Genomic DNA, 14,001 nt, shown 5'->3' on the forward strand with positions numbered 1-14,001 from the left:
CACTATACAGGCACAGTGTTCTACACCACTATACAGGCACATTGTTCTACACCGATATACAGGCACAGTGTTCTACACCGCTATACAGGCACAGTGTTCTACACCACTATACAGGCACAGTGTTCTACACCACTATACAGGCACAGTGTTCTACACCGCTATACAGGCACAGTGTTCTACACCACTATACAGGCACAGTGTTCTACACCACTATACAGGCACAGTGTTCTACACCATTATACAGGCACTGTGTTCTACACCGCTATACAGGCACAGTGTTCTACACCACTATACAGGCACAGTGTTCTACACCACTATACAGGCACAGTGTTCTACACCACTATACAGGCACAGTGTTCTACACCGCTATACAGGCACAGTGTTCTACACCACTATACAGGCACAGTGCTCTACAACGCTATACAGGCACAGTGTTCTACACCACTATACAGGCACAGTGTTCTACACCGCTATACAGGCACAGTGTTCTACATTACTATACAGGCACAGTGTTCTACACCCCTATACAGGCACAGTGTTCTACACCGCTATACAGGCACAGTGCTCTACACCGCTATACAGGCACAGTGTTCTACACCACTATACAGGCACAGTGTTCTACACCACTATACAGGCACAGTGTTCTACACCACTATACAGGTACAGTGTTCTACACCGCTATACAGGTACAGTGTTCTACACCGCTATACAGGCACAGTGTTCTACACCGCTATACAGGCACAGTGTTCTACACCGCTATACAGGCACAGTGTTCTACACCGATATACAGGCACAGTGTTCTACACCGCAATACAGGCAAAGTGTTCTACACCACTATACAGGCACAGTGTTCTACACCGCTATACAGGCACAGTGTTCTACACCACTATACAGGCACAGTGTTCTACACCGCTATACAGGCACAGTGTTCTACACCACTATACAGGCACAGTGTTCTACACCACTATACAGGCACAGTGTTCTACACCACTATACAGGCACAGTGTTCTACACCACTATACAGGCACAGTGTTCTACACCACTATACAGGCACAGTGTTCTACACCGCTATACAGGCACAGTGTTCTACACCACTATACAGGCACAGTGTTCTACACCGCTATACAGGCACAGTGTTCTACACCACTATACAGGCACAGTGTTCTACACCGCTATACAGGCACAGTGTTCTACACCACTATACAGGCACAGTGTTCTACACCACTATACAGGCACAGTGTTCTACACCACTATACAGGCACAGTGTTCTACACCACTATACAGGCACAGTGTTCTACACCACTATACAGGCACATTGTTCTACACCGATATACAGGCACAGTGTTCTACACCGCTATACAGGCACAGTGTTCTACACCACTATACAGGCACAGTGTTCTACACCACTATACAGGCACAGTGTTCTACACCGCTATACAGGCACAGTGTTCTACACCACTATACAGGCACAGTGTTCTACACCACTATACAGGCACAGTGTTCTACACCATTATACAGGCACTGTGTTCTACACCGCTATACAGGCACAGTGTTCTACACCACTATACAGGCACAGTGTTCTACACCACTATACAGGCACAGTGTTCTACACCACTATACAGGCACAGTGTTCTACACCGCTATACAGGCACAGTGTTCTACACCACTATACAGGCACAGTGCTCTACAACGCTATACAGGCACAGTGTTCTACACCACTATACAGGCACAGTGTTCTACACCGCTATACAGGCACAGTGTTCTACATTACTATACAGGCACAGTGTTCTACACCCCTATACAGGCACAGTGTTCTACACCGCTATACAGGCACAGTGCTCTACACCGCTATACAGGCACAGTGTTCTACACCACTATACAGGCACAGTGTTCTACACCACTATACAGGCACAGTGTTCTACACCACTATACAGGTACAGTGTTCTACACCGCTATACAGGTACAGTGTTCTACACCGCTATACAGGCACAGTGTTCTACACCGCTATACAGGCACAGTGTTCTACACCGCTATACAGGCACAGTGTTCTACACCGATATACAGGCACAGTGTTCTACACCGCTATACAGGCAAAGTGTTCTACACCGCTATACAGGCACAGTGTTCTACACCGCTATACAGGCACAGTGTTCTACACCACTATACAGGCACAGTGTTCTACACCGCTATACAGGCACAGTGTTCTACACCACTATACAGGCACAGTGTTCTACACCACTATACAGGCACAGTGTTCTACACCACTATACAGGCACAGTGTTCTACACCACTATACAGGTACAGTGTTCTACACCGCTATACAGGTACAGTGTTCTACACCGCTATACAGGCACAGTGTTCTACACCGCTATACAGGCACAGTGTTCTACACCGCTATACAGGCACAGTGTTCTACACCGATATACAGGCACAGTGTTCTACACCGCTATACAGGCAAAGTGTTCTACACCACTATACAGGCACAGTGTTCTACACCGCTATACAGGCACAGTGTTCTACACCACTATACAGGCACAGTGTTCTACACCGCTATACAGGCACAGTGTTCTACACCACTATACAGGCACAGTGTTCTACACCACTATACAGGCACAGTGTTCTACACCACTATACAGGCACAGTGTTCTACACCACTATACAGGCACAGTGTTCTACACCACTATACAGGCACAGTGTTCTACACCACTATACAGGCACAGTGTTCTACACCGCTATACAGGCACAGTGTTCTACACCACTATACAGGCACAGTGTTCTACACCGCTATACAGGCACAGTGTTCTACACCACTATACAGGCACAGTGTTCTACAACGCTATACAGGCACAGTGTTCTACACCGCTATACAGGCACAGTGTTCTACACCGCTATACAGGCACAGTGTTCTACATTACTATACAGGCACAGTGTTCTACACCGCTATACAGGCACAGTGTTCTACACCACTATACAGGCACAGTGTTCTACACCACTATACAGGCACAGTGTTCTACACCACTATACAGGCACAGTGTTCTACACCACTATACAGGCACAGTGTTCTACACCCCTATACAGGCACAGTGTTCTACACCGCTATACAGGCACAGTGTTCTACACCGCTATACAGGCACAGTGTTCTACACCGCTATACAGGTACAGTGTTCTACACCACTATACAGGCACAGTGTTCTACACCGCTATACAGGCACAGTGTTCTACACCGCTATACAGGCACAGTGTTCTACACCGCTATACAGGCACAGTGTTCTACACCGCTATACAGGCACAGTGTTCTACATTACTATACAGGCACAGTGTTCTACACCCCTATACAGGCACAGTGTTCTACACCGCTATACAGGCACAGTGCTCTACACCGCTATACAGGCACAGTGTTCTACACCACTATACAGGCACAGTGTTCTACACCACTATACAGGCACAGTGTTCTACACCACTATACAGGTACAGTGTTCTACACCACTATACAGGCACAGTGTTCTACACCGCTATACAGGCACAGTGTTCTACACCGCTATACAGGCACAGTGTTCTACACCGCTATACAGGCACAGTGTTCTACACCGATATACAGGCAAAGTGTTCTACACCACTATACAGGCACAGTGTTCTACACCGCTATACAGGCACAGTGTTCTACACCGCTATACAGGCAAAGTGTTCTACACCGCTATACAGGCACAGTGTTCTACACCGCTATACAGGCACAGTGTTCTACACCACTATACAGGCACAGTGTTCTACACCGCTATACAGGCACAGTGTTCTACATCCCTATACAGGCACAGTGTTCTACACCCCTATACAGGCACAGTGTTCTACACCACTATACAGGCACAGTGTTCTACACCACTATACAGGCACAGTGTTCTACACCGCTATACAGGCACAGTGTTCTACACCACTATACAGTTACAGTGTTCTACACCACTATACAGGCACAGTGTTCTACAACGCTATACAGGCACAGTGTTCTACACCGCTATACAGGCACAGTGTTCTACACCGCTATACAGGCACAGTGTTCTACACCGCTATACAGGCACAGTGTTCTACACCGCTATACAGGCACAGTGTTCTACACCACTATACAGGCACAGTGTTCTACACCACTATACAGGCACAGTGTTCTACAACGCTATACAGGCACAGTGTTCTACACCGCTATACAGGCACAGTGTTCTACATTACTATACAGGCACAGTGTTCTACACCGCTATACAGGCACAGTGTTCTACACCCTACACCGCTATACAGGCACAGTGTTCTACACCACTATACAGGCACAGTGTTCTACACCACTATACAGGCACAGTGTTCTACACCACTATACAAGCACAGTGTTCTACACCGCTATACAGGCACAGTGTTCTACACCGCTATACAGGCACAGTGTTCTACACCGCTATACAGGCACAGTGTTCTACACCACTATACAGGCACAGTGTTCTACACCACTATACAGGCACAGTGTTCTACACCACTAGACAGGCACAGTGTTCTACACCGCTAGACAGGCACAGTGTTCTACACCGCTAGACAGGCACAGTGTTCTACACCGCTATACAGGCACAGTGTTCTACACCGCTATACAGGCACAGTGTTCTACACCGCTATACAGGCACAGTGTTCTACACCGCTATACAGGCACAGTGTTCTACACCGCTATACAGGCACATTGTTCTACACCGCTATACAGGCACAGTGTTCTACACCGCTATACAGGCACAGTGTTCTACACCGCTATACAGGCACAGTGTTCTACACCGCTATACAGGCACAGTGTTCTACACCGCTATACAGGCACAGTGTTCTACACCGCTATACAGGCACAGTGTTCTACACCGCTATACAGGCACAGTGTTCTACACCGCTATACAGGCACAGTGTTCTACACCGCTATACAGGCACAGTGTTCTACACAGCTATACAGGCACAGTGTTCTACACAGCTATACAGGCACAGTGTTCTACACCGCTATACAGGCACAGTGTTCTACACCGCTATACAGGCACAGTGTTCTACACCGCTATACAGGCACAGTGTTCTACATCGCTATACAGGCACAGTGTTCTACACCCCTATACAGGCACAGTGTTCTACACCACTATACAGGCACAGTGTTCTACACCACTATACAGGCACAGTGTTCTACACCCCTATACAGGCACAGTGTTCTACACCACTATACAGGCACAGTGTTCTACACCCCTATACAGGCACAGTGTTCTACACCACTATACAGGCACAGTGTTCTACACCACTATACAGGCACAGTGTTCTACACCACTATACAGGCACAGTGTTCTACACCACTATACAGGCACAGTGTTCTACACCACTATACAGGCACAGTGTTCTACACCGCTATACAGGCACAGTGTTCTACACCGCTATACAGGCACAGTGTTCTACACCGATATACAGGCAAAGTGTTCTACACCGCTATACAGGCACAGTGTTCTACACCGCTATACAGGCACAGTGTTCTACACCGCTATACAGGCACAGTGCTCTACACCGCTATACAGGCACAGTGTTCTACACCTCTATACAGGCACAGTGTTCTACACCGCTATACAGGCACAGTGTTCTACACCGCTATACAGGAACAGTGTTCTACACCGCTATACAGGCACAGTGTTCTACACCCCTATACAGGCACAGTGTTCTACACCGCTATACAGGCACAGTGTTCTACACCGCTATACAGGCACAGTGTTCTACACCGCTATACAGGCACAGTGTTCTACACCTCTATACAGGCACAGTATACTACACCGCTATACAGGCACAGTGTTCTACACCCCTATACAGGCACAGTGTTCAACACCACTATACAGGCACAGTGTTCTACACCGCTATACAGGCACAGTGTTCTACACCGCTATACAGGCACAGTGTTCTACACCGCTATACAGGCACAGTGTTCTACACCCCTATACAGGCACAGTGTTCTACACCGCTATACAGGCACAGTGTTCTACACCCCTATACAGGCACAGTGTTCTACACCCCTATACAGGCACAGTGTTCTACACCACTATACAGGCACAGTGTACTACACCTCTATACAGGCACAGTGTTCTACACCGCTATACAGGCACAGTGTTCTACACCGCTATACAGGCACAGTGTTCTACACCGCTATACAGGCACAGTGTTCCACACCGCTATACAGGCACAGTGTTCCACACCGCTATACAGGCACAGTGTTCCACACCGCTATACAGGCACAGTGTTCTACACCGCTATACAGGAACAGTGTTCTACACCCCTATACAGGCACAGTGTTCTACACCGCTATACAGGCACAGTGTTCTACACCGCTATACAGGCACAGTGTTCTACACCGCTATACAGGCACAGTGTTCTACACCTCTATACAGGCACAGTGTTCTACACCACTATACAGGCACAGTGTTCTACACCACTATACAGGCACAGTGTTCTACACCCCTATACAGGCACAGTGTTCTACACCCCTATACAGGCACAGTGTTCTACACCCCTATACAGGCACAGTGTTCTACACCGCTATACAGGCACAGTGTTCTACACCGCTATACAGGCACAGTGTTCTACACCACTATACAGGTACAGTGTTCTACACCACTATACAGGCACAGTGTTCTACACCACTATACAGGCAAAGTGTTCTACACCGCTATACAGGCACAGTGTTCTACACCACTATACAGGCACAGTGTTCTACACCACAATACAGGCACAGTGTTCTACACCACTATACAGGCACAGTGTTCTACACCACTATACAGGCAAAGTGTTCTACACAGCTATACAGGCACAGTGTTCTACACCCCTATACAGGCACAGTGTACTACACCACTATACAGGCACAGTGTACTACACCACTATACAGGCACAGTGTTCTACACCGCTATACAGGCACAGTGTTCTACACCGCTATACAGGCACAGTGTTCTACACCGCTATACAGGCACAGTGTTCTACACCGCTATACAGGCACAGTGTTCTACACCGCTATACAGGCACAGTGTTCTACACCGCTATACAGGCACAGTGTTCTACACCACTATACAGGCACAGTGTTCTACACCACTATACAGGCACAGTGTTCTACACCACTATACAGGCACAGTGTTCTACACCACTATACAGGCACAGTGTTCTACACCGCTATACAGGTACAGTGTTCTACACCGCTATACAGGCACAGTGTTCTACACCGCTATACAGGCACAGTGTTCTACACCACTATACAGGCACAGTGTTCTACACCGCTATACAGGCACAGTGTTCTACACCACTATACAGGCACAGTGTTCTACACCGCTATACAGGCACAGTGTTCTACACCGCTATACAGGCACAGTGTTCTACACCACTATACAGGCACAGTGTTCTACACCGCTATACAGGTACAGTGTTCTACACCACTATACAGGCACAGTGTTCTACACCGCTATACAGGCACAGTGTTCTACACCACTATACAGGCACAGTGTTCTACACCGCTATACAGGCACAGTGTTCTACACCACTATACAGGCACAGTGTTCTACACCCCTATACAGGCACAGTGTTCTACACCACTATACAGGCACAGTGTTCTACACCGCTATACAGGCACAGTGTACTACACAACTATACAGGCACAGTGTTCTACACCCTTATACAGGCACAGTGTTCTACACCCCTATACAGGCACAGTGTTCTACACCGCTATACAGGCACAGTGTTCTACACCGCTATACAGGCACAGTGTTCTACACCGCTATACAGGCACAGTGTTCTACACCGCTATACAGGCACAGTGTTCTACACCACTATACAGGCACAGTGCTCTACACAACTATATAGGCACAGTGTTCTACACCACTATACAGGCACAGTGTTCTACACCGCTATACAGGCACAGTGTTCTACACCGCTATACAGGCACAGTGTTCTACACCGCTATACAGGCACAGTGTTCTACACCGCTATACAGGCACAGTGTTCTACACCGCTATACAGGCACAGTGTTCTACACCGCTATACAGGCACAGTGTTCTACACCGCTATACAGGCACAGTGTTCTACACCACTATACAGGCACAGTGCTCTACACAACTATATAGGCACAGTGTTCTACACCACTATACAGGCACAGTGCTCTACACAACTATATAGGCACAGTGTTCTACACCGCTATACAGGCACAGTGTTCTATACCACTATACAGGCACAGTGTTCTACACAACTATATAGGCACAGTGTTCTACACCACTATACAGGCACAGTGTTCTACACCGCTATACAGGCACAGTGTTCTACACCGCTATACAGGCACAGTGTTCTACACCACTATATAGGCACAGTGTTCTACACCACTATACAGGCACAGTGTTCTACACCACTATACAGGCACAGTGTTCTACACCATTATACAGGCACAGTGTTCTACACCACTATACAGGCACAGTGTACTACACCGCTATACAGGCACAGTGTTCTACACCGCTATACAGGCACAGTGTTCTACACCGCTGTACAGGCACAGTGTTCTACACCACTATACAGGCACAGTGTTCTACACCGCTATACAGGCACAGTGTTCTACACCACTATATAGGTTTTCTGCAGGCCGGAAATAGAAGTTTTTTAACGCGATTCGTTGCAAATATATTCGGATAAAATCAAATCGTTTTAGATAATTTGGCGAACCGGCGAATCAAATTTTTGAAAAATTCACTCATCTCTAATAATTATTCTTATTGTGATTGTTCCTTTCCAATTACTTTACACGACTCCGGCCCTGACAACTTTCATGTCAATTCTCCAGATCAGAAGACGGCAGAGAAAACAGACGGGGGCAGGGAAACCAAGCGGACGCCATGACGGTTGTGATCCCTGTTCACACTGGTGCGGCTCCACGTCTGGCCTCTTCTCCTGTGCCCTCGCCTCATCCCCAGCCCTATGGTAACAGACCGCGGGGCCGTATATACATCTACACCTCTTATATGTATGTGGGCGTGTGTGCCCCCTACAGACACGACGCGTGCCCCCCTACAGACACGACGCGCGCCCCCTACAGACATGACGCGTGCCCCCTACAGACATGACGCGTGCCCCCAGCACATAGCTACGTGTGTATAGTGCATTACACAGGGAGTCACATGATTTGCAGCTTGTGTGGTAACCTCAGTCGTGTGTGCTGGGTCACACCATCACATCCAATGTTTAAGGGTAGATGTGAGGCACTGTGGACCTCGAGCCTCAGTGTCAGCGCTGCCCCCTAGTGAGTGGATATGATCCCATAAATCAGGGCCTGCAGTTACTAATTGTTTGACGGATTCTCCGGGGCCCATCTGGACTTTGATGCGTGAATGATGCATGAGAAGGCCCCAGATCAAAGCGCCACCGCGGGGCCCTGCGCCATAAATCACCGCAGGGACAGCGACCACCTACCCCTCCCGGATCAAATCACTTACAGACCCTGTAAATACCCGGCACCACCACAGCGGGCGAAACAATCCGTGAGAACCCGGGCTACAGACTGCGTGGAGAAACACTGGGACACAGGCATCCGCTCAGCTCCAGAGCCGCACTCACAATTCTGCTGGTACATCATATCACATACTCCAGTCACATCCAGAGCCGCACTCACGATTCAGCTGGTAGTGCATCATATCATATACTCCAGTCACATCCAGAGCCGCATTTACAATTCTACTGGTACACCATATCATATACTCCAGTCACATCCAGAGCCGCACTCACAAATCTGCTGGTACACCATATCATATACTCCAGTCACATCCAGAGCCGCATTTACAATTCTGCTGGTACACCATATCATATACTCCAGTCACATCCAGAGCCGCATTTACAATTCTGCTGGTACACCATATCATATAATCCAGTCACATCCAGAGCTGCACTCACGAATCTACTGGTACACAATAACATATACTCCAGTCACATCCAGAGCTGCATTCACGATCCTCCTGGTACACCATATTATAATATCCAGTCACATCCAGAGCTGCACTCACGATTCAGCTATTACAAGATGTCTACTACTCCAGTCACATCCAGAGCTGCAGTGACATCACTCAGGCTGCAGGTCCCCCCACATCTCTCTCCCTTCTCCACAAATCACTGACCATGAAGGGAACAGGAAAAAGATGTGAGAACAGAGAACTAGCTGAATTTTCACTGCAGCTTTAAATGTGACTAGAGCAGGGATCAGCAATCTCCGACACTCCAGCTGTTCAAAAACTACAACTCCCAGAATACATTGTTCACTTCTGTGGGAGTAAGAAGAACAGGTAAGCATGTTTGCATGCAGGGAGTTGTAGTTTCACAGCAGCTGGAGTGCGGCAGGTTGCTGACCCCTGGACTAGAGTATACCCACCTATCAGTACACGGCATCTGGGTACAAATCAGCAGCCTGGAGCGCAGCTCTGCAGCAATATGGGGGTCAGAGAGGCATCACTGTATGACCAGGACATACTGCTGTCACCCAGCTTTCCCAGAACCAGATATAACAGCTGAAAAGAAGCAGTCACATCCAGAGCTGCACTCACGAATCTGCTGGTACACCATATCATATACTCCAGTTACATCCAGAGCCGCACTCACGATTCAGCTGGTGCCCGATATCATATAATCCAGTCACATCCAGAGCTGCACTCACGATTTTGCTGGTACACCATATCATATCAGGAACCTCCAGGACTGGTATCCACTGCATCACCCCTGAACACCATTATTCCAGCTTCAGAGCTGAAATCTCCCAGAATTCGATGACAGTTCAAAGATCGCACTCCAGTGAATTGGATTCTGGCACCTCCAGGTGTGTACAGTCACAGTCAGTCAGAGTGACTCCACCAGCAGAATAGTGAGTGCAGCTCCGGAGTATAATACAGGATGTAACTCAGGATCAGTACAGGATAAGTAATGTATGCATACAGTGACTGCACCAGCAGAATAGTGAGTGCAGCTCTGGGGTATAATACAGGATGTAACTCAGGATCAGTACAGGATAAGTAATGTATGTACACAGTGACTGCACCAGCAGAATAGTGAGTGCAGCTCTGGGGTATAATACAGGATGTAACTCAGGATCAGTACAGGATAAGTAATGTATGCACACAGTGACTGCACCAGCAGAATAGTGAGTGCAGCTCTGGAGTATAATACAGGATGTAACTCAGGATCAGTACAGGATAAGTAATGTAATGTACACAGTGACTGCACCAGCAGAATAGTGAGTGCAGCTCTGGAGTATAATACAGGCTGTAACTCAGGATCAGTACAGGATAAGTAATGTATGTACACAGTGACTCCACCAGCAGAATAGTGAGTGCAGCTCTGGAGTACAATACAGGTTATGCAGACCTCTTGCTGACCTGAGGTATAGATTTACACCTCTCTGTATATTAGACGGCGTCTTGTTTATTATTTCATTATCTGATGCAATTTGGATTTTAGGATTTTCTACATTCAGATAATAGAAAACCATTTAGTGGATAAATCTATAGGAAACACGGACTTCCGCACAATGAGGCCGGGGCTTTTAGGTGACCTGGATTTCTGGTGCGGCGATCCCATTCACTTCCATGGGATTAGCGCTACTCCGTGATCGCGGCCGCTGTATGGTCCTAGCCCAGGTGTGGGGTATGTCACGGTCGCAGACGTGTTTGTGGCGGTACTACAGCTCAGTAGAAGGCCCTCGGAGCGGTCGCTCTCTATAGACATCAGGATATTTGGGATTTTCCGCCCACGGAGTCTCTGGCGGGATCTGCTCCGTTACACAGAATTATTTGAAGTTGAACATTTCAGGATGGAGACAATATGGCGACATCATGTGACTGCGCCGCAGGCCGTGGCACTGGAGGGGTTAACCCTCCCTGGCTGGGTTTTCCCATAACTCTAAGTCCACTTTATGGCCGGGCCGTTAGCCGATCCCCCCCCGGTCAGCGGCGAACACCCAACTAAACCTACAAATCGTATCGGCAGCTTTACCGGGATTACTGCGGCCGGCTGAGAACTGGCCCGGGCCCCCAGCACGCCCATCAATCACGGGCCCCGGCTCCGGGACGTCCGGACAGAACTCATATTGTTGGTCGGATTTGTTGCTTTTTTTTTCCTCTTTACCTAATTTATCGTTTTCATTTTTCTGGGGCGTTCTGCTGCTTAACCCCTTGTGCCCCAGGTAATAATAATGAGAGCGTTGTACAGACAGGGCCGAGGTGTGAGCCGGACCCCTCCCCACCCCCATGTCAGGGCCCCACCGCCTCCCCAGACGCGCCCGGTCCCCGTCAGCCTCGGAATAAGCCCCTGTGTTTGCACAAGGCTTCATTACACGGCCGGATCGGGCTTAAGGAAACACAAAATCCTCCAACAGGTGCAAAATATTAGGAGCCCCCTGTATTTCAATGGGGGGGGATGGGGGGGCTTCGAGGGATTAACCACAGAATGTGCAGGAGGAGGAAGGAACACGTAAATGGAGGCTATTAACCCCTGATGATGGGTGACAACCACTAATACTACAGCCTAAGGCCTCATTCACACGGGCGTCAGGTTTTTGGCGCGGCTCCTATATACGGGCCCGCGGAGACGCGCGCGGCTCCTATATACAGGCCAGAGACACACGCAGCTCCTATATACGGGCCCACGGAGACGCGCGCGGCTCCTATATACGGGCCCGCGGAGACGCGCGCGGCTCCTATATACGGGCCCGCGGAGACGCGCGCGGCCCCTATATACGGGCCCGCGGAGGCGCGCGCGCGGCCCCTATATACGGGCCCACGGAGACGCGCGCGGCTCCTATATACGGGCCCGCGGAGACGCGCGCGGCCCCTATATACGGGCCCGCGGAGATGCGCGCGGCCCCTATATACGGCCCCGCGGAGCCGCGCGCGGCCCCTATATACGGGCCCGCGGAGATGCGCACGGCCCCTATATACGGGCCCGCGGAGACGCGCACGGCCCCGCGGAGACGCGCGCGGCCCCTATATACGGGCCCACGGAGGCGCGCGCGGCCCCTATATACGGGCCCGCGGGGACGCGCGCGGCCCCTATATACGGGCCCACGGAGGCGCGCGCGGCCCCTATATACGGGCCCACGGAGGCGCGCGCGGCCCCTATATACGGGCCCACGGAGGCGTGCGCGGCTCCTATATACGGGCCCACGGAGGCACCCGCGGCTCATATATACGGGCGCGCGCGGCCCCTATATACGGGCCCACGGAGGCGCGCGCGGCTCCTATATACGGGCCCACGGAGACCTCCCATAAATATACACACCCTAATAGGGGAGGGTCCGGACCCCCAAGTGTCAGGGGGCGGGGCTCACCACCAGTCACATGACGAGGCGGGATCTGTTTATACACTTATGATGACTACCACCTATAGACTCATCTGTGTAAACGGGCAAAACCCGAATCACGTGACAGGAATATGACACATGTCGCATCATCAGACACATATCGCACAGAAGGAAATCGCATAATGGGAACTGCACTCAAGCAGCTGTATCTGACGGGCCTCCTCCTACCTCCTCCAGGGCAGCGCTGATGAGGCCGGGCTCCCAGGCCCGGGACGCTCCGCTGATGGCGGCGGACACGGAGCTCTTGGATCTCTTCGGACTCATGACGATCTGTGTGCGGTGTGTGCGGTTCCGGGAGACGCGCTGGGTATCCTAGCAACCATGGGGTACGTCACTGACCACGCCCCGACTCCAGCGGGTCCTAGAAAAGCCCGGATATAACTCCTCCCACTCAATGTGTATGTACGAGACCTAAAGACCATGCACTGTGCGTGTACCTACCTGTATACTGTGTGTACCTACCTGTATACTGTGTGCACCTACCTGTATACTGTGTGCACCTACCTGTATACTGTGTGCACCTACCTGTATACTGTGTGTACCTACCTGTATACTGTGTGTACCTACCTGTACTGTGTGCACCTACCTGTATACTGTGTGTACCTACCTGTATA

At 49.9% G+C, this 14,001-nt stretch overlaps 1 protein-coding gene across 1 annotated transcript in view; it reads right to left on the bottom strand.

The window, feature by feature from the left end:
• The window catches only part of SPAG17 (sperm associated antigen 17), a 179,964-nt gene extending 166,299 nt beyond the window's left edge, over positions 1 to 13,665 (bottom strand). The window contains exon 1 of the mRNA XM_040422795.1: positions 13,556 to 13,665. Within this exon, the coding sequence (XP_040278729.1) occupies positions 13,556 to 13,651 (96 nt within the window). The 5' untranslated portion in view covers positions 13,652 to 13,665. The remainder of the gene's footprint in view (positions 1 to 13,555) is intronic.
• Positions 13,666 to 14,001: the final 336 nt, after the last annotated feature.

Source organism: Bufo bufo, chromosome 3 (genome assembly GCF_905171765.1).
Source record: "Bufo bufo chromosome 3, aBufBuf1.1, whole genome shotgun sequence".
Taxonomy (NCBI): Eukaryota; Metazoa; Chordata; class Amphibia; order Anura; family Bufonidae; genus Bufo; species Bufo bufo.